General features: G+C 43.4%; 2 protein-coding genes across 3 annotated transcripts; one reads left to right on the top strand and one right to left on the bottom strand.

Annotated features, from left to right (window-relative positions):
* Positions 1 to 614: 614 nt before the first annotated feature.
* Positions 615 to 12,461, bottom strand: SCPEP1 (serine carboxypeptidase 1). 2 transcript variants are annotated; one of them, XM_074607243.1, is made up of 13 exons: positions 12,269 to 12,461; positions 10,527 to 10,672; positions 9,513 to 9,602; positions 8,458 to 8,613; positions 7,883 to 7,957; positions 7,573 to 7,645; positions 6,541 to 6,578; positions 6,229 to 6,357; positions 4,604 to 4,688; positions 3,672 to 3,785; positions 2,905 to 3,042; positions 1,221 to 1,384; positions 615 to 1,104 (listed from the first exon to the last, which is right to left on the bottom strand). In XM_074607243.1, the coding sequence occupies exons 1-13, from the start codon at positions 12,312 to 12,314 to the stop codon at positions 1,039 to 1,041; spliced, it is 1,320 nt and encodes a 439-aa protein (XP_074463344.1). In that variant the 5' UTR covers positions 12,315 to 12,461; the 3' UTR covers positions 615 to 1,038. The 2 variants fall into 2 exon arrangements, with proteins under 2 accessions (XP_074463344.1, XP_074463345.1); XM_074607244.1 differs by having other exon boundaries at positions 3,672 to 3,782; positions 12,269 to 12,386.
* On the top strand, positions 12,413 to 18,966 carry COIL (coilin). Its single transcript, XM_074607242.1, has 7 exons — positions 12,413 to 12,715; positions 13,278 to 14,469; positions 14,802 to 14,888; positions 15,943 to 15,990; positions 16,595 to 16,670; positions 17,129 to 17,217; positions 17,716 to 18,966. Exons 1-7 carry the CDS (start codon positions 12,465 to 12,467, stop codon positions 17,803 to 17,805), a joined length of 1,833 nt encoding a protein of 610 aa, XP_074463343.1. The 5' UTR covers positions 12,413 to 12,464; the 3' UTR covers positions 17,806 to 18,966.
* The last annotated feature ends 610 nt before the right edge of the window (positions 18,967 to 19,576 follow it).

Below are 19,576 nucleotides of genomic sequence, written 5' to 3'. Positions count from 1 at the left end.
CAAATGATGTCTAACGACCTCTCCTGACTGTGTACTATATAAAAAAAGTTGTTTCAAAATCATAGGTCTCTGAAAGACTTAAAAAAAGCCCTAGAAAAATATGTATCAAGATACTGGTTTTAGCTTGTATATCTTTCTTTTAAATACTGTTATTATCTTTCAGAATTACGCTATTATTACTCACATAATACTCTCCACTCTCCAGGCTAAGCTCAGAAGGTTGTAAGAGGCTTCTGGGCCATTAGGACTCTCTTCTGTACAAGAAGAAGGTATTAACAGGGCTCCTGCTTCAGCACACTTGCTGGATGTTCTTTAGGTGTTCGGCTAAAGGCAAAGTTTAGGTAACAGTCATGAAAGAGAATGAAAACAAGAAACAAATGGTCAGATGAAATAGGTCAAATCCTCCCCTGGGAGGGTGTTTTTCTCTCTCCACAGCACAGGAAGCCTGAAGAATCTCGGATCCTAACTCAGGCACCTCAGCAAGATGAGATGGACTGTAAATCCTCCAGGGCAGGTCTTCTATCCTGGCATCTCCGGGTCTTCAGCTTGTAATCCAGCCAAGTGACTCAAGCAGAGGCCTGAGGACAAGTGAAGGGACATTCCACAGCCTCATGAAACAGGTTAGCTCTTTGAGAGGAACAAAGAGCAAGTTTATCAGGACTCAAATCAGTTTTAGTCTTGGTGTGTGAACAGAGAAGAGAAAATTCAGGGGAGGGCAGCTTTTTACAAGAGCACAAAATCTTTCTAAGTCAAAGGCAATGGCTCAGAGCTAGTTGTTTATGACAGTCGACTTCCCTCTGGAAGAATCATTATAAACACTGTTAAGGCAGCAAATCACAGCTTACAAATTCAAAAGCAACAACTCATTCAAGAAAAAAAAAAATGCCTTTCCATAAGTGCTTACGCACATTCTCAGCAATATTAGAGAGGCTTTGTGTCCAAATAGCCGTTGTTCCTCCTGCAGCTTATTATTCTGGACTCATATTCTGCAAGAGCATTGACATTCGACAGAAGCCACGCCAGCTGGCCTCCCCTTCCCTAGAGCTGCTGTTGGGTCACCATCCTGACCATTTTCAGTGCCATCTCTCCTTGATCAGACGGTACCTAGCACAGAGATGAGAGCACATGGTAAGCACAAGGAAGCAGACAGCAAGCATATACGCATCTTCAGTTTTCTTCCTGATGGTGGTGCATCCCACCCCGAGAAGTGTATTATTTACCATGTGCCCAGCCTTAAGAATCCAGAAGAAAGCAAAGTTCTTATAGGCCTTGTGGAAAGCAGCTGTCTCAGTGGATTCGGGAGACACATACAGTGCCTTCCACCTTTGCTGGTTGAACTGGTCCAAATTAGGCCATTTCAGTTTCCGGATCCATGCCTCCTGGCCTGTTAAAGAGAAGAGATACGCTTGATTACCAATACTGACACAGCAACTTGGGAGTTCCAGTTCAGCTGGATGCCCGCTGTACTAGATACCAATATAGCAGAGTTAGCAGAAAATCTCTGTGTGCTCAGATCCTAAAAACAGTTTTGCTATGCCTGGGAAAATGATCAAGGCTGTGTTCAAGACAAGCTGAAACAAACAAATGGAGGGAGAAGGCAAAAAGCAAACAATGAAGACGGATGTGGAATGGACTTATGATTGCACAAGTTGAACGTGTGCCTCTAGAGGCTCTGCAGCTCTAGCAATTCTGACATATTTTGCTTTACTCCTGAAACAACTTGAATGTTCTGCTATGAAGAAGGATCAGCCACACCAAGTCCCCGTCTTGGAAATCAGAAGAGACACTGCTTCTCTGTTTGTTACAGTCACTCATCAACAAGAACCGGGAAAGGTTTTGTGTTTTCAGGTGCCTGCTAGAGAAGGTGGAGGTCAAGACAGCAAAAAGACTAATTCCAGGACACCAAGGGGGAAAAAGCTTTAGCCTACCTCTGATCCAGTGGAAGAATTTACATGTTAACTGCAGCACAATTTCAGCTCAAAATGTGATAAACTGGAGCACCACTAACTGCTAATCTGTTTTGACAGCCTAAATACTCTGTTTCCTGATTTATTGATTGCTATGTTGTTCACTGAAGGACATCTGAATATCTAAGTGGGTAGAGACAGACAAAGGACAAAACCTTTCACAACACAGGAAGATGTCTGCACGCTCTGTGACTGCAGATTTAAATCAATAAGAAAAGGTGAATGGAAGAGCGCATAGCAGCCTTGCAGCATGAGGCATTTCAGCAATACTTGGGCTGGCTCCCAAACTGCCACTTGGATCAAGCCTGCATCTTGCAAGCAGCAAGGGACAAACAAAGCCCTTGAGTGGACAAGATGTGCAGGTGCATACACGTTACTGAGCAGCAGGTATGATCACTCTTATACTGCACCCTCCCTGATTGATCACTAACACCCTTGTTCCATCTCACCTGGCACCATGCTCTCTGCTGCAGGCCACTCAGTGAAGGCTGACAAATCTGTAGCAAGATATGACCTTTGCCCCAGAGAACAAGATCTTCAAGACACAGCAGGAGAAGAGAGGATAATCTCCATATATTTATTCATCTGTCCTCATTCTTCATTTATAAATGAGCATACACACATACGTGTCTATCCAGAAGAATTAAGTGAATTCGCAGCTACCTATCTACTTAGGGGCTTCACTGAAACAAGCAATTATTGATGTTGCAGATCTATTTCCCAACAATATAAGGAGGTAAAGGAATCACCTCTCTCAGGGGGATGTAAACAAAACATACTAAGAGCTGCTCATTTATGACTGTAGTATTTAAGCACTGACAGTTAGATAGGAGATTTGCACAGAAGACTGGAGAGATCCAGGTACCAATATTACTGGCAACTTCACGTTCTACTCGTCACGTGTTCTGTTCCCAACCGCAGTCGAGAATTCCCTTACCCATGGTGTCAACAATGAGATCCAGCTGCCCGTTGTAGACCGTAACATTGACATTGGCTGCCAAAAGCTGATCAACAATATCAATGACAGGTTTCATGAAGTCCTCAGCCATGTTCTCAAAGACATCTCTGGACTGACCTGGTTGGAACCAGAAAAAAAGACAAATTTTAACTGATGAATAATGTCAGCCCCAAGCTGGGACAGCAGCAACTGGCTAAGGGTCCTAAAATGCAGTTCATGGCAGCATAAAAACCAGTCCTAGCCCAAAGCAGCAGAAAGAGAACCAGAACGCAACCACGCTCCCACTGGAGCTCACACACAGCATTGTAGCTTCTGGCTCCTGTTATACGCATACAGGGTGCTGGCATCGATCCTTTAAGGCTTTCTTTCTGTTTGACACCCTCCCCTCCACACCACGCAGCACATGATACAAGATTTCTGGCAAAGAAAAACTGACAGGAATTTCAGCAAGATTGTACAAAAGGCAGTAACCAGCTGCTGAGACACGGAGCATGTTCTTCCTTCCCCTTTATTTTTAGCTGCTTGACTGACGACAGATAACAAGCAGCAGAATCAGAACCACATCTGCTCCCACAGGCCTGCCCTATTACATATTCATTTCTGAGAGTAAGTCCTCTTCTTAGGTCCAAGGATAATGACAATTTAATGTGACTGCTTACTACAGGAAAGTATCTTCCTACAGACTGCAATACTGTAAAAGGGCAATAATGCACTCATAAGATCCACACTAGCAGACAGGAAAGTACCTCCCCATTTCACACAGTCAGGAATAATTTTTAGCTTCTTTCTGATGGGTCCGTTCATCAATTCATTTAGGCTCTCCTTATGCATATATTTGACATGGCGCTGGTAAAGTCCTACTGAAAGAGAGAGAACACACTTTGAGGGGTGGCACATTTAAGGCAGTCATCCTGCATAGATAACAATTTTCAGTGTTAACCATCACGTCCAACAAACTCATTTCTAATGAAAATGCAACACTACAGAGAGAAATTTATTTACTTTAACTAGAAACCACTGAAGTAAACCATTATTTAGGTTAGGGGATGATATGGGAAGGACACAGCCATCCATTTCTACTTTTGGCTAACACAGCACTTTTTCAGGGGACCAGGTTCTGCTTTAGCCACTTGGTACAGACATGATTTCTTCTCCTCAACAGACCAGTTATTTTTGAGCTGCAACATTTTACTTTTGGGAGTTAACTGCGCCATTCACAACAGAAGCCAACAGAAAGAGATAAAGAGCCTGAAAGAAACTCTATACATGTGTTTTTCACATTGATGCATAACGTCATGGAGCAAAAGCGTCTAATCAAACTATTACATTGATGAGACATTTTTGTATCCTAGCTTAAAGACAGAAATGAAAGACATTAAGAGGAAGTAACTTAAAAGGTCATCAAACTATGTCACAATTATACCGACTACTTCCTTGCAATAATTTGTGCAAGGTGTATAGGTGGAGGTGTAATCTACAGAAGGGTTGTTCCACATTCCTATTTATCCCTATTCATGCAAGAGCAAACAAGTTCTGCTCTGCAGAATATCAATATCCTTTGGATCTGCAGGCTCTATTTTAAAGATGTGCTAATTGAGGCTGTTCCCACTATCGGAGTTGAAGGTACGTGAATGCAGACACAGGGCCTCAGAAGCTCAAGTACTTAAACGCAACTTACGGAGATGGAGATTTTCTTGTTCATTTGATTTCATCTCTGGAACGTCCTTAGTCATGATGTTATAAAAGTTCACATTGTCTGTGTTCTGAAAACACAAGATCATTTCAGTAACACTGTAACAAAAACATTTCTCAGGTATGAGGAACACTCTCTTCTGAAAAAAACAGATAAGTAAGTCCTAAATAAAAGGCCATGTGACCTGATACTTTATGTACTCGTCAGGAAGACACGTATGGAAAAAATTCTGTTCTGCATTTGCTTTGAGAAGCGGGGAAGAGTTTTCTCAAGTCTGTATTGGTCACACATGGGTTGTGCCAGAGATGTTATTTACGTCTCTGAAACGGATGTGAAGCTACAGGAAGCCTTACGCCCTGCAAATGACTGCAGATTCTCATTACTCATTGTAGAGAGTTGCAATACCAGATGATGCTTTCAGATCGTCTCTTCTGCTAGATCTAGTCTAGCCTGATGCTGCCTCTTGCTCCGCAACCTTCCAACCCACAACCCTTCAAAATCTCAAACAATTCCTCAAGATCGTGGTTGTAGGTATCAGCCACCCTTCTTTTGGAACTGCTGACACCTGGATGAGTCCAAGAATTGTAGAATGGCAGCTCTGACGCAGACAGCGGGCTGCCTGCATCCAAAGGACAAGCGTGATCAGTGTTGCCATTAGAGAAATTGCTTGAGATTCTTGAAGCCCTGCTTTATTCAATTTTTGCATCTTTAAGGTTCTGATGCATAGGTCAGAAATCAGCTCACAACAGCAACCCTTGAAGCACTGAAGTGACTGCGCCCTGACAGCAATATCACAACTGGGAGAAGAGAAGCAGACTTGAAGAGAAAGGCAAGATGGGAACCACAAGTTCCTTCCAAACAGTAAGAAGTGAAACCAACTGTGTGCAAGGCACTGTCAGTTATGAAACTAAACAAAACAACAAAACCCCCCACAAAAAGCAAGCAAAGGAAGCAGCTCCAGATTAGTTTTTCAGTTTGAGGAAGCCGGAGCTTTACTTGTACTAAAACAAAAACACAAGGAAGAATGAGATGTTGGAGCAACCCTTCAACAGGAAAAACAAGAGCAAATTTCTACCTATCTTTTAAGCTGGAACTTGCTAATTAACAAGATATAGTAACCCATAGTAATAGGACATAACTCGAGGTTCCTTTCCATCCTGTGCACCTATTGTAGTTCTTTAAATAGAGATCTATGCTTAACCTGAAATTTGTGTCTTGCTGGATGTGTTTTTCAATATCCCAAAAAAAAAGGCTTTTAAGGAGACATAGCTCATTTAAATTGCAACTGAGTTCTATAGAAATCAATGGTATTAGTTTCATGCTAAAAAATAAGCACCTATTTAAGTGATGTGCCAAGTTGAAACCTTGAGGCAATACCGTAAGCCCATGTGGGTCACTCTACCCAGTGCCTCTTACAATCACACAGTGGCACGCAGCAAACAAACAGCTCTTTCTATGTCAGCACTGGGATAAAACATACACTGGCAAAAATGACTGGGCAGGGGGTTGGAGGATTCATGCCAATCCAGTGCTCATAGAAAGGATAACCTGAAAATGTGCGCCTTCCCAGGTACCAGTTAGTTATTAATGCTGGTCAAAGATGATCTCACCTCTTCAATGACACCTTCAGCCTCGCCCCACAGCTCAGTGGCCAGCCCATATTGATTTTTATTTATTGCATCCATTATTTCTTTAGCAACAGCAGTCACCTCTGCTAGACCATTATCATCAAGGAGAGACTGGAAGACAAACACAAAGGAGGAGAGCTTTAATTATAATTTCACATTTGTTTATTGCTAACAGTCTCCATGCACTTGAGGTTTTATTCCGGCTAAGGGCTAACCTTAAAAATCAACATCTATTTATACTGTATGGTAGTACAAGCAACCAGGTGAGGACCAAGAACTTAAGAAGGTACTTACAGTGCTGTAAAGATAGGGTCCCCAAGACAGCACAGAGTCTAAAGAAAAAGAACAGATTTCAAACATCTAAGTTTTTTTACATACGATTCCCTTTGCTTTTATTGTAGCAAGAACGACTGTGATGAAAATACATGGAGATTAATTAATCAGTAGAAAGGTACTGTCAGCTCAGTTTAGCCCAAAGGTTATGTACCACAGAGCAAGTTCTTTACAAATCCTGAGAACCAATAAAAGCATTGCAACATTGTTAACTCCCTAAGTGTTAATCAGTGAAATTTATTTAAAGCAATAGACATGTTCTTAGCAAAATGTTCTCACCCCAACACTGCAGCACATTGCTAGAACATGGGGGGAGCTCTGACAAGTGAATGGGCGTTGTCTAAACTGATCTGTTTGCAAAAGTTACAGGGGAAAAAAAATCTAGTTATAAAACAAATCTGTTTTATAACAAGTTTGTTTATAAGGTCTCAAGCATCAGCTGATCCTAAGACAGACAGGAGTTTGCTTGATATTGTCCCATGCTGCAGAGAATCTGTGGAGCCTGCTCTTGCAAATCCCATTGAAGGACCAAGAGTCCTTTAATTTGTTTTTTGTCCTCCACCAGACACACCCGATCTCTTCCAGGTCTGGGAGCACATCAGTTCCTCAGCACAAGGTCTTCTAGCGAAAAAAAAGACAAAGCCTCAGTTGCAACCTTGTGAATCATTTGGTGGCCACGTTTTAAGCGCAGTACTCTGACCAAAACAGCTCAGAGGCTGTAGAGGTGTGTAGGGACATTTCAGCACCACCCCACTTCAAATGCAAGTGTGCTCCCCACTGACTGCTCTCTGACTTTTCATCATCTAGATACGTTCTAAAGATAGATTCTTCAATCACAGCTTGCAATGTTGAAGTATTTCTTTTTGATTTACCAGACTCAACAGAGATTCAATTCACTTAAGGCAGGGCTGGCATTTCTGAGTCTAGGTGCCCTTGGAATGATAAAAAAAAACAACAACAAACCACCCACAGTCTGAGGATTTTTAAACATACCCAAAGGAGAAATCCATGAGTCTCCAAGAGCAGTCCCCATAAAATTGCACTTTATGGTCCCTTTTTGAACAGCCTTGGTGAATAACAGAAAAAAAACACAAACACAAACAAACCACACCAAAACAAAACAAACAAAAAAAAAAACCCTTTTAGTTAGCTATTCATGACTCTAGAACCAGTTTTCTTTAAGTGAAAAACATAACTAGCAGTCTGAATTAGGCAACAGGGACAGTATATTCCAGGAAATACAAATGCTTGTAGAACAGCACGTTTTAAAGTGAAAAGTGAACTACATCCTCCAACTACTTACCTCATGCAGCTCTAAAGCAATGCCAGCAGCCATTTTACCTCCATAAGACTCAGAAAATATGTAGAATGGGATGTTCTGAAGAGAGAGAAGCCACACAATGAACCCATTGGACAGAGGGCAGAAGATACCTCCAACTGTCTCCCACATCCCGCAGAACCCAGGCACTGGCTCTTCACCTCTTGCTATCAAACACTGGATATTTTTCTGATTCTAAGCTGCAGATAAGATTTCCCAACATCCTAGGGGAATTACTGGGGGAAATTTTGAAGCAGGCACTTCAGTATTCTGGAACTAGAAACAGACATGATCCTACATGCTTCTCGGATTGCACGATAAGACTATAACCCACCCCACTGCTGATCTAACTAGCACCAAATTCAAGATACCAATTCTGAATTGTGGGAAATAGGCAGTGGTTATACCTGCACTGACTCCCACCAAATGCATGCTGCCTTCTAGCAAACACTGCCCATCTGGAAGGCTGTTTGTTAATTCCTTTTGAGATCTGTTTAAAAGATAATTATTACAAATTACAAAGAAAAATATGATTCTAACTAAGAATGCCATTCACTTACCTGGAATTCTGTTCTACACGTGAAGAATTCTCCAAGGAAAACCATCATATCAGAAACTACTGTGGTAAGGTTTCTGGCAAACAAGCTACAATCATCCACGTAACTGAATCCAGTGCCCACAGGATTATCCACAAACAAGACACTGGCTGCCTGCACCTGTACAAGCAGAAAGAAGATTTGTATGAAACCTCAGTTCAGCAGCAGCAACTGTGGTTTCACTGAGCCACTGAATTTCTGGCCCTGAAAAAGACTGCAGAAAAATAAGGTGCAAGTCCAAAACAGAGAATGGTAGAGGTGAGACTTGTCTGTCAGAATGTAAAATAAGAGGGATTTTATTTCAGGTTGCTGGGCTTTTGTGAAATTGCTATAGCAAATGCCATAGTTGTATAGTTACAAGTGTACAAATAAAATCAATAGACCAGCACACAGACTAATAGCGTGGCCCAAAGCAGTAAGGCTCACAAATGAAGAGGTACAACATAAAGTCTTTCAATCTGCCCAATCTGCAACAAGAATGGCAACCAAGAAATCCCAGTGATCCAAGGGTAGATCACCATACAATCTAGGGAACTCCAAAGTAGTTACACTATGGGTACCTCAGAGCACAAACACATTTTCACTGAATAAACTTCTGCCTTCACAGGCAGCTCTAACTTGTTTTCCCTTGAAGGCCAGACTGGACTTATAATTATGAGCCATTGCTTATACATTGCCAGCCATCCAGAAAAACCTCTATGACCGTACATAATAAAGTTATGATCTGAAATAAAATCTTTCTAGAATTTCCCTGCTCTCAGTTTCCCAGACACCTGCGACTCACAAATCCATGGATGCCCAAACATATTCCATCAAATGAAGTTAATAGATCTATTCTTCAGTTCTTAACAAGGATATTCATATAAGCCATTTCATTAACCATACTATTTTAAGATGAAATATCATAGTTCTATAGAATTTTAAAAGAAAACTGTTCTGTGATGATAACAAATCATCTGCTTACATAAGGAAAAAAACATTTCGCAATCAATAATTAGAAGCCGAACCCTCTACTATACCCAGGTTGTATTTCTTGGTTTCATTTCTTTGTCTAATGGGCCAATCTCTTCAAAGTTCCCAAATCCACAGCCTGAAGATCCTGGACCTCCCTGTGGCAAAATACCAAATGACAAATAGGTTAAAAGGCAGCCTGGTACAGATATGATAGATAGGAGAAAAATAAAAGCAAGCCAGTAAGTAGAATGACAGACTGTAAACTTCAAAAAACGGCTTTTGTACTACATGTTAATTTGCAAAAAGGCTTTCTTCCTCATCGCCTTTCATTATGTGTATACATGCTATTTCTAAAGGCAAGAATTTAAACAGAGAAGCAATTACCCACTTGTGAAAGCATTAAATGAGTTGTATGCTATGTGGGTGCAGTTTGAAAACCTTCCCCTTACCCCCTCAATACGAATGCAAAAGTTAGCTATCTACAGAGGTTTGCAAGTCATTACTTCTATCAGCATATACAGCGCGTGCATTTCACTCTGAAGAAATAAGCCAGAAGGAAAAAGACCAAGTCATCAAGTGATTATATTCAACATTACCTTCTGCAGTGTACTGCTGGAGGTGAACGTGGAGCACACACCACTGCCTTTTATCAAACCGTGACTGAAGGCGACCAGTCTCTAAACAATCAGTCCCTCTTAGTTGTTTCCATCTAGAAGTCCTTCTAAATCTCTGATTGTTTTATCTACTCTCCGCACATTGTTTAGTCTGTAAGCTCTTCAGGAAAGGAGCAGTGATGGTAAAATGTACTTGTACTGTCTGGCACAAAAAGCACCACTGTTGTATAAAAAGATAAGAACAACCTCTATTTCTGCAATTTAACTTGATGGAAGGTGAGCAGCTGAGGGCACCCCGTGATCGCAGGGTGATATTTTCATTATTTCTTCCTAAACTGAATACCTGACTCATTTAGAATCGGACAATTTTGAATCCTATTTCTGTAGAGCTGTAAAGTAGCCATCAGACTGATCCAGGCACAGATGGAAAGAATTATTGTTTAAGATCCTCTCACCAAACCTCACCTGAAGCCACAAGATGAGAGGTAATTCTGTGAAGTCTTTGGTTGGGTTATTTGCATAGTAGAGCCACCAGAACATGTGCGCTTTACTTCGAACTTCCACATATCCCCACAGCTCTTTGGGCTCTCGGGATTGCCTCAGAACTGCACCTTGGGGGGGGAAATAAAAATAAAAATCAGCTAGGTAAACAGGCTCAGCTTTGAGCTTTCCACCACATTTGTTCCAAAACATTACATTTCAATCTTGGGTGTGATAACTAGAAGTGCTTCCATTAAAAAACTATTACGATAAGAAACCCACCTATACTTATACCCACACACATAGCTGAGTTATCATCAATGAATGAAGTTAAGCGTGTAATTAAGTGCTTACTTATCAGGGCCTGACCTTACAGTGGCTGCCAAAATAGCCAGGATAATTTTTTCTATCAGGGAAACACTTGAATTCTTTTCAAGGCCCAGGCTGAAAGCACAGCTCCACTAGACACGATGGAATAACACATACCAGCTTCAGGGCCACCGGGGCTCCCTCAGGGATCCAACTTTGATCTCAGTCTCTGGGAAGATCAAATCATTTTACAGTTCCCAAGGAGAGTAAATGCAGGATAGACAGAAGGTACACTTCTAAACGAACCTCAGATCTAATCCTAAACTCAATTAAGTCAGTAGAGTCTTGTCAACTTAAGCAGTTGGTCTATTCTGCACCTAGGACACAGACGCTTTCCCAGAAATCGACCTTTGAAACTACTTCCCTTAACCTTCTCGATCACGAGAGAGGCAGCACTCCCCTGGAGACACAGCAATAAAGCTTTTTCAAGCCCCCATGCCCAGTCTCTGCTGATCCACAAGACACGGCGCCGAACAGATTCTACCAGTGTGGACAACGTCACACTTCCCGGACCAGCCCTCACAGCAACAGCAGGGACACCCCAATACGGCTGGTTTGCTCCTTGCAGCCCCCACCCGAGGGGTCTCACAGGTAGAACGCCGTGGGCAGGCCCTACACTCCTGTCAGCCGGTGCCAGACAGCACCGCTACCATGGAGTGGTTTGGGTGGGAAGAAACCTTAAAGATCATCCAGTTCCAAGCACCCCTTGCCATGGGCAGGGACACCTCCCACTAGACCAGGTTGCTCAAAGCCCCATCATCACCTCATGCTTGCAGGCAGGCTGGCTACACGGCTGCCTCACCGGCCTTCGCAGCTGCCAAGGGCTGGCAGAGGGTCTGGGGCGCGCCCAACGCGGGACGGGCTATTTTTCAGGGAGGACGGGCAAGGCTCCGGCTGAAACAGCCACGGGAAAGGCTACCCTGGCTTGTGGCGGGCCTCTCCCACCCGTCTCACCCAGGTGAATCAACCGGGACCTGAATTCCCACGTTCCTGCTCCAAAAGGGTTCCCCGGAAGCACAGACCCCGGCCAGCCGGGGCGGGAGGCGACGGCTTCAAGGTCACGACAGCCCCCAGCAGAGACACGGCGACAGCCCCGGCCAGGGCCGCCTGGGACTGTGCACGGTCCCGCACCGCGCCCGACCGGGGGCTCCTACCGCCCTCCCGCAGCGTCGGCGCCTTGCCCGCGGCCCTTCACCACGTCCCCCCCGGCTACCGCCCCCGGGACGGCGGTAACACCGCGGCAAGGCTCGCAAACCTCAGCCCAGGCCCTTCCCGGCGGCAGAACGTGCCGTGGCTCCGGGACTGCCCGGGGCACACCGTCCCGTCCCGTCCCGTCCCGTCCCGTCCCGTCCCCGTACCTGCCGCCAGCGCCACCAGCAGCAGCAGCGAGAGCCCCGTCGCCATCCCGCAGCAGCTCGCGGTGCCCGCCGCAGCGCTGTCACGTGCAGCGGGGACCGGCCCCGCCTCGCCCTCAGGGGGCGGGGCCCAGCTTCACGCGCACCGCCCGCCCTTTTTGTCCCACGCGCGGCGCCATCGCCCTCCTTCACCGCCAAGATGGCGGCGGCCGGTAGCGGCCCCGTGCGGCTGCGGCTACTCTTCGACTACCCGCCGCCGGGCAGCCCGGGCTGCGCGCTGTGCTGGCTGCTGCTGGAGCCCAGCCAGGTGCGCCTCGTCACCGACCTCGTTAGCCTCATCCGCCACAGGTTCGGCTTCAGCCGGCGGGCCCGCCTGAGCCTCTTCCTGGAGGGAGCGCTGCTGCCCCCCACTGAGAGCGCCCGCCTTGTGCGGGACAACGACTCGCTCCGGTACGGCGGGGGCTGCCCGGGAGGGGGACCGCGCTGAGCCGCTGGCAGAGGGCTGGGGGGGACACTCCTCGGGTTGCGCGGTAGCGGGGGGGGGGCGGTCCCTAGTACGCCATGCCCTGCCCTGCCCTGCCGGGGAACCGGAGAGGCCCTCGGGCCCTTCCCGCGGCTCCCGGGGGTGTAGCGGGCACCGCTCCTCAAAGCTTGCGGTGCCTGAGAACCCCCGGGATGCCCGAAAGGGGCTGGGGAGAGCCAAGGGGTTGGGAATCTCCAGGATGGAAGGAGAGCGCTGCCGCCATCCCCTGGTGCTCCTGCCGCCTGCCCCGAGCCGCTGCACCGCCGGAGCGGGGCCCTCGGAGACTCTGCAGCCCCGGCCCCCGGCGAGGGCTCAGGACCGGAGCTCTGGTTTGGGATAGCAGCCCGTGCTCCGGGCACTGCTGCCTGCACTGTCCGTTAGCAGGTGGAGCATCCCTACTCCCAAAACACAAGCTTACCTGAGCTGCTGACACACAGGAAAAAGGTGTTAATTATGCTGAGCAGTGGCTTTTGTTTGTTTTCTTGACAGAGTAAAATTGGAAGAGATAGTTGCAGATGATTATGAAGAGATAGATGGTGGCTTTTCTTATACACCCAATGAAGACAAAAAACGGCGTAGACAAAAGCAAGAAGAGGAAGAATTCTCTAGAAATGAAGATGACAGGCATAAAAGAGAAAAGAAAAAGAATAAATATAATCCCGAGTATTCTTCATGTAGAGAAGAGACCTCTGTAGATATTCAGGACTCTCACAAAAGGTACAAGAAAAGAAAAAGAAAGGAAGAAGTTAGTGGGAGAAATAGACTCACAGAAGGTAAGGAAGAGAGCTCTACTGGCCAATCTAAAAAGCTTAAAAAAACGGAGAGGGAGAAACAGTTGACAACAAAAAAGAAGGATGTAAAGCAGACAAAGGCCGCTGCAGCAAAGATGGCTTTAGAACAGGCAAATGAGAGCTTTTCTCTAAATTCTGGTAAAAATAACACCAAAAAAGTCACAACACAGTCCAGAAAAAAGAGGGTGGGATCTTCAGATTCTTCCAGCACATCGTCTGACAGTGACAGCAGTGAATTACACATAAAGCAAAATAAATCTTCCCATAAACCTGTAGTGGCAACGCTTCCTAAAGACAAATCCCAAGCTGGTGCGAATTCTGATGTGAAAACTGTTTCTAATAAAGTGACTGTAAAGTCCAACACTGAGAATTCCACTAAGACTGCAATTAGTAAAAATGCTAAAAAATCCCAGTCTTCCAGTTCAGACTCTGACTCGAGTACAGAGGATGAGAAAGTGGCAACAGCACAAGATGGTACTGCAAAGGAAAAGTCACTGCCTAACAATGCGGCAGCTGTAAAAACCAGTACCACCACGGCTCCCAAAGCAAAGACCTCCTCTTCGGAGTCTGATAGTTCAGATTCAGAAACGCTTGTTATTAAAAAACCCGCAGCAAATGCTGGACTGAGTAATTCCGTAGTAAGAAACTGTACTAAACAGTTGCCAGCCACTATTCAAGGACCACTTGCCAGCCTGGGGCGTGGAAGGGGGCGTGGAACAGGAGAGGATAACTTCTGGAGAGGACCTAGGGGCCGTGGGTTTCATGGGATGATGAGGGGCCAAGGCCGTGGGAGAGGAGCAAGCCCTGGCTTCTTCTATAACTACAGCAGTGAAGGCCAGAAACAGAGGCAGTTAAATGAAGCTGCGACAAACACTTCCATTCTTGTCCAGGTGAGTGACTTTACGCAGTCATAGGTCACCTTTCTCTTGCAGCTTTAACTATATAAAAAAGTGTATAGGATGAGAGTAATTCATAACAGCAGAAATAGATGAGTACAATAAAGGTTGGTCTTAACTTAGTAAATCTGATCTTTACTGTATCTCCATTTAGCAGCCTGACGAAGTGTTTATGAAACAATATTTAAGCAATTGTATTATATATCTCAAAACAAGGCACTCGGATACTCTTCTCAGAACTTCTTACAGTCCACACTGCACAAACGTTCTCTTCTGTTTTTATTAATACTGTAATTAAATCAATGGGTTTACTGTTTGTTTCACAGAATCCTGTGGAGGTCCCCAAGAGAGACTATAGCGTGTTACCTCTTCTAGCAGCCCCACCACAAGTGGGAGAAAGAATTGCCTTTAAGGTAAAGAACTTGTGAAATACTGAATGTTAGCAAGCTAAAACTGTTTCATTTGTGACACTGCAAGTTTTGCAGGACACACTACAGATAGCGTGGTCCTGACAGCTGGAAGCTTACGCTGAAGAATTTAATCTTACGTTGTTCTGGGACCACTATCCTAGAAGTGTAAGAGTTAGGAAATAGTCTTCATCCTACTTATTTGTTCTTTTTAAAAAATTTTGGTTTAAACAAATGGTTCAGCATCTAAAAAGTCTTGTGTCTAATGTTTGTGGGTGTCTCTGAAAGCCTTCACTCCTCTCTTGCTTTCTTTCTAACTTAATAGTTTCATGTACAACAGAACATTGTTTTGGGTCCAAACAATTCTTTTGTTGTAAAGTCTAACTTTGATTTTTACAAAGGTTTGGAGCATCTGTAGAAGTTCAGTGCATTTCTTTAGATTTCCTGTACTTGTATAACACAAAGAAACGTTATCTCCACCGTCATTTCAGTGTGAATTTCCATGTACATTTGTAGAATGACTCTCTTCACTAGCACATAAGTCAGTTCACAAATAACAGAATTTTCTGGTTGCTCCTTCACAAAGTCTCTCTGCCATGGGCATATTTTCAAGGTTTATGTTTAAATAAGAATGTCAGAAAGAAGCATGTTACCTCTGTCTTTCCAACATGCAAGGAAAGTCAGTGTTAAAATTAGATGCTATAAAAAGAAAGAAAATATTGTTGTTTCTTTCTGTAGCATTTCTACAATACTATTGCAAATCTTACCATAAAAATAATTACACTTCACTGCAAAATAAAAAAGTAAATGAAAATAAAATCACTGCAGTTGTGTAGGCTGGGATCCATCTCCCCGATCTCTCACAGCCTGACCTGAATGAAAATCCTTTAGAGCAGTGATTCCTGGAAGACGACCTGGGACTGTGATCGGCATCAGGATCCAGGAGTGGGAGACTTGCTTCTTGCACTTCCCTCTTGCTGAAGAAACCATGTCTGGGTATAGGTGGCATCATCACGGATCAGGAAAAGTTGTAATTTGTTACTTGTATTTCTTTCAACAGCGCTTGGAACTAACTGAAAATTACAGTCCTGAAGTTTCAGACTATAAGGTACTGTTCTTCTTTCCTCCCTTAATTCACTCACAAAACTCTTACAGGTGAGGTAAGACCTCACCTGTATTTTGAGGTTGTGTGGTATTTTCCTTCTCATCCCTTTGACTCTGCAGGCTATTGCTGTTGCAGCAGTAAAAATTAAAATGCTAGAACCCAAAACTAATTGAAAATTTGAAAGGTTGTAAGCAGTTATGTAAAAAAACCTGCAAGCATTATTAATGATCATTAATATTTTTAGAGATGACAAAAAAATGCAGCCCTTCAAGTAGAAAAATGTAGCTGTATTCAAGTCTACTGCTGTTTGAAGTCAAGGCAAATTATTCAAAGTGGTACAAGTAAAATTTTGTAGCTACTTCAAATAACTTGGTTTCTGGCTAAGTACTGATTTAAATTACAAAGATGGTGACAATGAATAACTTCAGTTTATTGATGCCAATAATTGCAGATTACTGAGCGGATTTTACACATACAGACAGAAAAATTTGACAGACAGATATACTTCCTTTAACTGTGATCAAGTACCACAGTGGCTGTAAATACAGAATAGTTACCCAGTGCTGAAGTACATCTTACCTGATTCTTTTCTTGTTGCTTTATGAAGGAAGCAAAAATAATCAGTTGGAATGCTGATAAAAAACAGATAGAGCTTGAGATCCTTTCGTCGTCAGCAAGACAACGTACGTACCCTGGGACACCAAATGCTTGTTGTCACATGTATCGCTTGGAAAACAGCTAGTCTGAGGCATGCTTCGTGTTCAGGAGTATTTCAAATTTCCTCGGGTTCCTGCTCAACACGCCCCTCCCCTGCTCGCTCTGTCCCCAAAAAGTCTGTTTAAATGGAGAAGTTCTAACGTTTGCTAGTTCTATTGAAGGTGCTCTTAGGTATTTACAAAATGAAATCTGGCCAGTCACTATGAGTAGTCAGTAACTAATCTCTACTGTGCTTTCATTTCCTGAAAAAATTAAAATCATATGGAATTACAGAGAAAATTTTAGATCATAATGCCAATCTTTGTGATGTCAGTGAAGCCACAGTCTTCAATGGATGTAATCCTGGTCTTGATTAGCTTTCTAAATATGATAAACATTTAAACTTTTTTGTTTATAGTTAATGGAGTTTGTTTGTTTCTTTAAGTTGCTAAAGAGCCAGGGAAATTCGATCTGGTTTACCAGTCTGCAGATGGAGCAGAACTGATAGAGTACGCGGTTCCTCAGGATACAAAGGTATGTGGGTGTCCGGTTTTGAAGCCTGTTACAAGTTTTGCATAAGTGCCCTGCTTTATGACTCTGTTCATTTCAGTGGGATTCCCTTTATAATAATGTATCTGATTAAAATAAATTGAAGCAAAAATAATTCTTTCTAGCAAGAATGTGCATGATTACAAGATGGTAATCGCTTCTTGGATGTTATTCAGTTAACTAGATTAAAAAAGTCATCAAGCTGTGTAACTTTTTGTTTCCGCTCATAAAATAAAAATATCATGTCTAGATAGAGTATTGGTTCTTGCAAGGTTTTCCATTTCATGCACTGTTCTTACCTGCATCTGTCCTTACCCAGAACATCGGGCAGGTTGAGGTTCATGGAGAAGATCGATGAGTCACAGGAAGGATCTGTGACCTTTGTTCCGCAGGGCTCTTGTTCAAGTCTAGACAAAGCATAATGTAGAAGAAATTGCATCTATAGCTTGGGCATGCTAAGTACTGTCTGTATTTTGTTTTCAGATAACTGAAAGTTGGGATGCACTGATAGAGCCAAGACTGATTGTTGAGCCTCCAGTTAATGGATCCAGCATGGAAAATGGAACAATCTAAAATGTGAACAAATGTAAATAATTGTACGGACTTGTTTTGTGAAATGCTGCCTTCTAGTTCTGAGGGCAGCAGATGCGCTGGTGGGCGTTTTTAATAAATGGTTTTAAAATGAAACTATACTAAAAGAAATGTCTGTAATACAGGAATACTTTGTTTATTATAGGAAGTCTTTAATATAGATCTGTGGGGTTTTTTTTCTTAATAGAAGTTTAATAACAATTTTATATCCTACAGCTGCAAGCTGCAGAACTGGAACGGTTTGATCAAAAAGATAAAATACGACCTTGTACTGTCAGTAACTCCATTTAAATGTCTGGATTTGGCTAGAGCCACATAACCGCCATCCAGAGGTAGCTTGCTGTAAGGATAATTTAAAACAACACTTAAAAATGAAATATAAATATTGTTCATGTGCAGGTCCTTCCACAGCTGCAGAGCACGATACAAATGCCATGACCTTGCAGTTACTTGAAAACGTCAAGAAAAGCTTGTGCATTTCAAGCTTCTGTAATTTTGAGAGGCAGATAAATAGTATTGGTAACTGTTAAGTTTCTGTGCTGCCTTTCTTCTTTCCTTCTTAATAGAGAACGGGTCACCAGGTGGTGGCAGTGAGCTTCACTGACATCTCTGCTAATTATTAGCACTGAGGGAACACCTCATACCCATGCAGTACTTGCATCTTGGCAAGTCTTACAATTTAAGATAACGCCTCTCCCAGGGAAGCTGACTCTCAAACAGAAGACATGGAAAAAAAACCCCAACCCTAGATACAAACAAACACCTGAAAAATTGTACATTGTGGTTTAGCTAACCTACTCTGACTAGCGCATGATTTCATTAAAATATTGCACACCGTTGCATTATCCCTGTTAAAATGTTTGTGAAGGAATCGTATTTATATGAGTAAAACTAATTTGTGTGTTGTGGTTCTCTTTAGTTGCCATTACTTTATGTTAAAATTTGTTTTTTAGAGAAATGGACATTTGGATTCATGTGTGGAAATTTTTGCAAGTTGGACAAAAAGAAAAATACAGACGTTCTATTCTAGCACAGTCATGCTGAGACAGTTGGGATTAATGGAAAGTTTTGGTTTTTTTTCTAAAGGAAATCGTTAATTTTGAATTCTTATAAAATTGCAAAAGTAAAGCAAGTATTTCACAACGCTTTTGAGCAGGATTCAACTCTTGTTCCATTGCCTAGTGCGTTTTGTCTGCAAATTAAATGCAGCCTGGCTGCATTAAGTTCGCCTGGCTGTGATGAACAGATGATGGTTGAAAACAAATACACCCCCAGAGAGAGGATCTTTTCAAGATAAAATCTTGAGTGTTACTTACCCATTGTTATCAAGTTTGGGTGAAACTGCTGCTCCAATGCACAATTTAAATCAAGTCAAGTCAGCCTGAGGGAGCTGGCTGGCTGCCCTGCCCATCACACCCACACACCTCCTCTTGACAGCCGCACACCAGGTTCCTCGTACCTGGGGAGCCGGGGCAGGGCTGGGGCGCTAAATGGGTGAGAAACGTAGAGTAGGACGGAATGTGCATGTGAATTCCGGAGGGAGCTGGTGATGCTCTGAATGAACCCTTTTTGCTTACTTTCTGTCCATAGAGTTTGCCCCTTTGCTGGGGCAACCCCAGCTGCTGGTCACGGGGCTCCTTGGCACCCTGCCCTCTGCAGTTGAGTATTATGGGTTTGTTAAAAAAGTCTGTTACAGTTTTTTTGACAAATTCTGGACTCGAAATGTGTTTGAGCTGGCAAGCTACAGTCACGC

Source organism: Larus michahellis, chromosome 14 (genome assembly GCF_964199755.1).
Source record: "Larus michahellis chromosome 14, bLarMic1.1, whole genome shotgun sequence".
Classification (NCBI taxonomy): domain Eukaryota; kingdom Metazoa; phylum Chordata; class Aves; order Charadriiformes; family Laridae; genus Larus; species Larus michahellis.
This window is presented reverse-complemented; position numbering and strand designations above follow the sequence as displayed.

Bases quoted from the DNA above. Each gene is read 5' to 3' on its own strand.
- SCPEP1 (XM_074607243.1), bottom strand. From the start codon at position 12,314: ATGGCGACGGGGCTCTCGCTGCTGCTGCTGGTGGCGCTGGCGGCAG. The intron at 7,646-7,882 runs GTAAGTAGTTGG...TTATTCACCAAG, and splicing joins TTGCTTTAGAGCTGCATGAG to GCTGTTCAAAAAGGGACCAT. The intron at 3,786-4,603 runs GTAAGTTGCGTT...TCTCTCTTTCAG, and splicing joins ACAAGAAAATCTCCATCTCC to TAGGACTTTACCAGCGCCAT.
- COIL (XM_074607242.1), top strand. From the start codon at position 12,465: ATGGCGGCGGCCGGTAGCGGCCCCGTGCGGCTGCGGCTACTCTTCGAC. The intron at 12,716-13,277 runs GTACGGCGGGGG...TTTTCTTGACAG, and splicing joins CGGGACAACGACTCGCTCCG to AGTAAAATTGGAAGAGATAG. The intron at 14,889-15,942 runs GTAAAGAACTTG...TTCTTTCAACAG, and splicing joins GAGAAAGAATTGCCTTTAAG to CGCTTGGAACTAACTGAAAA.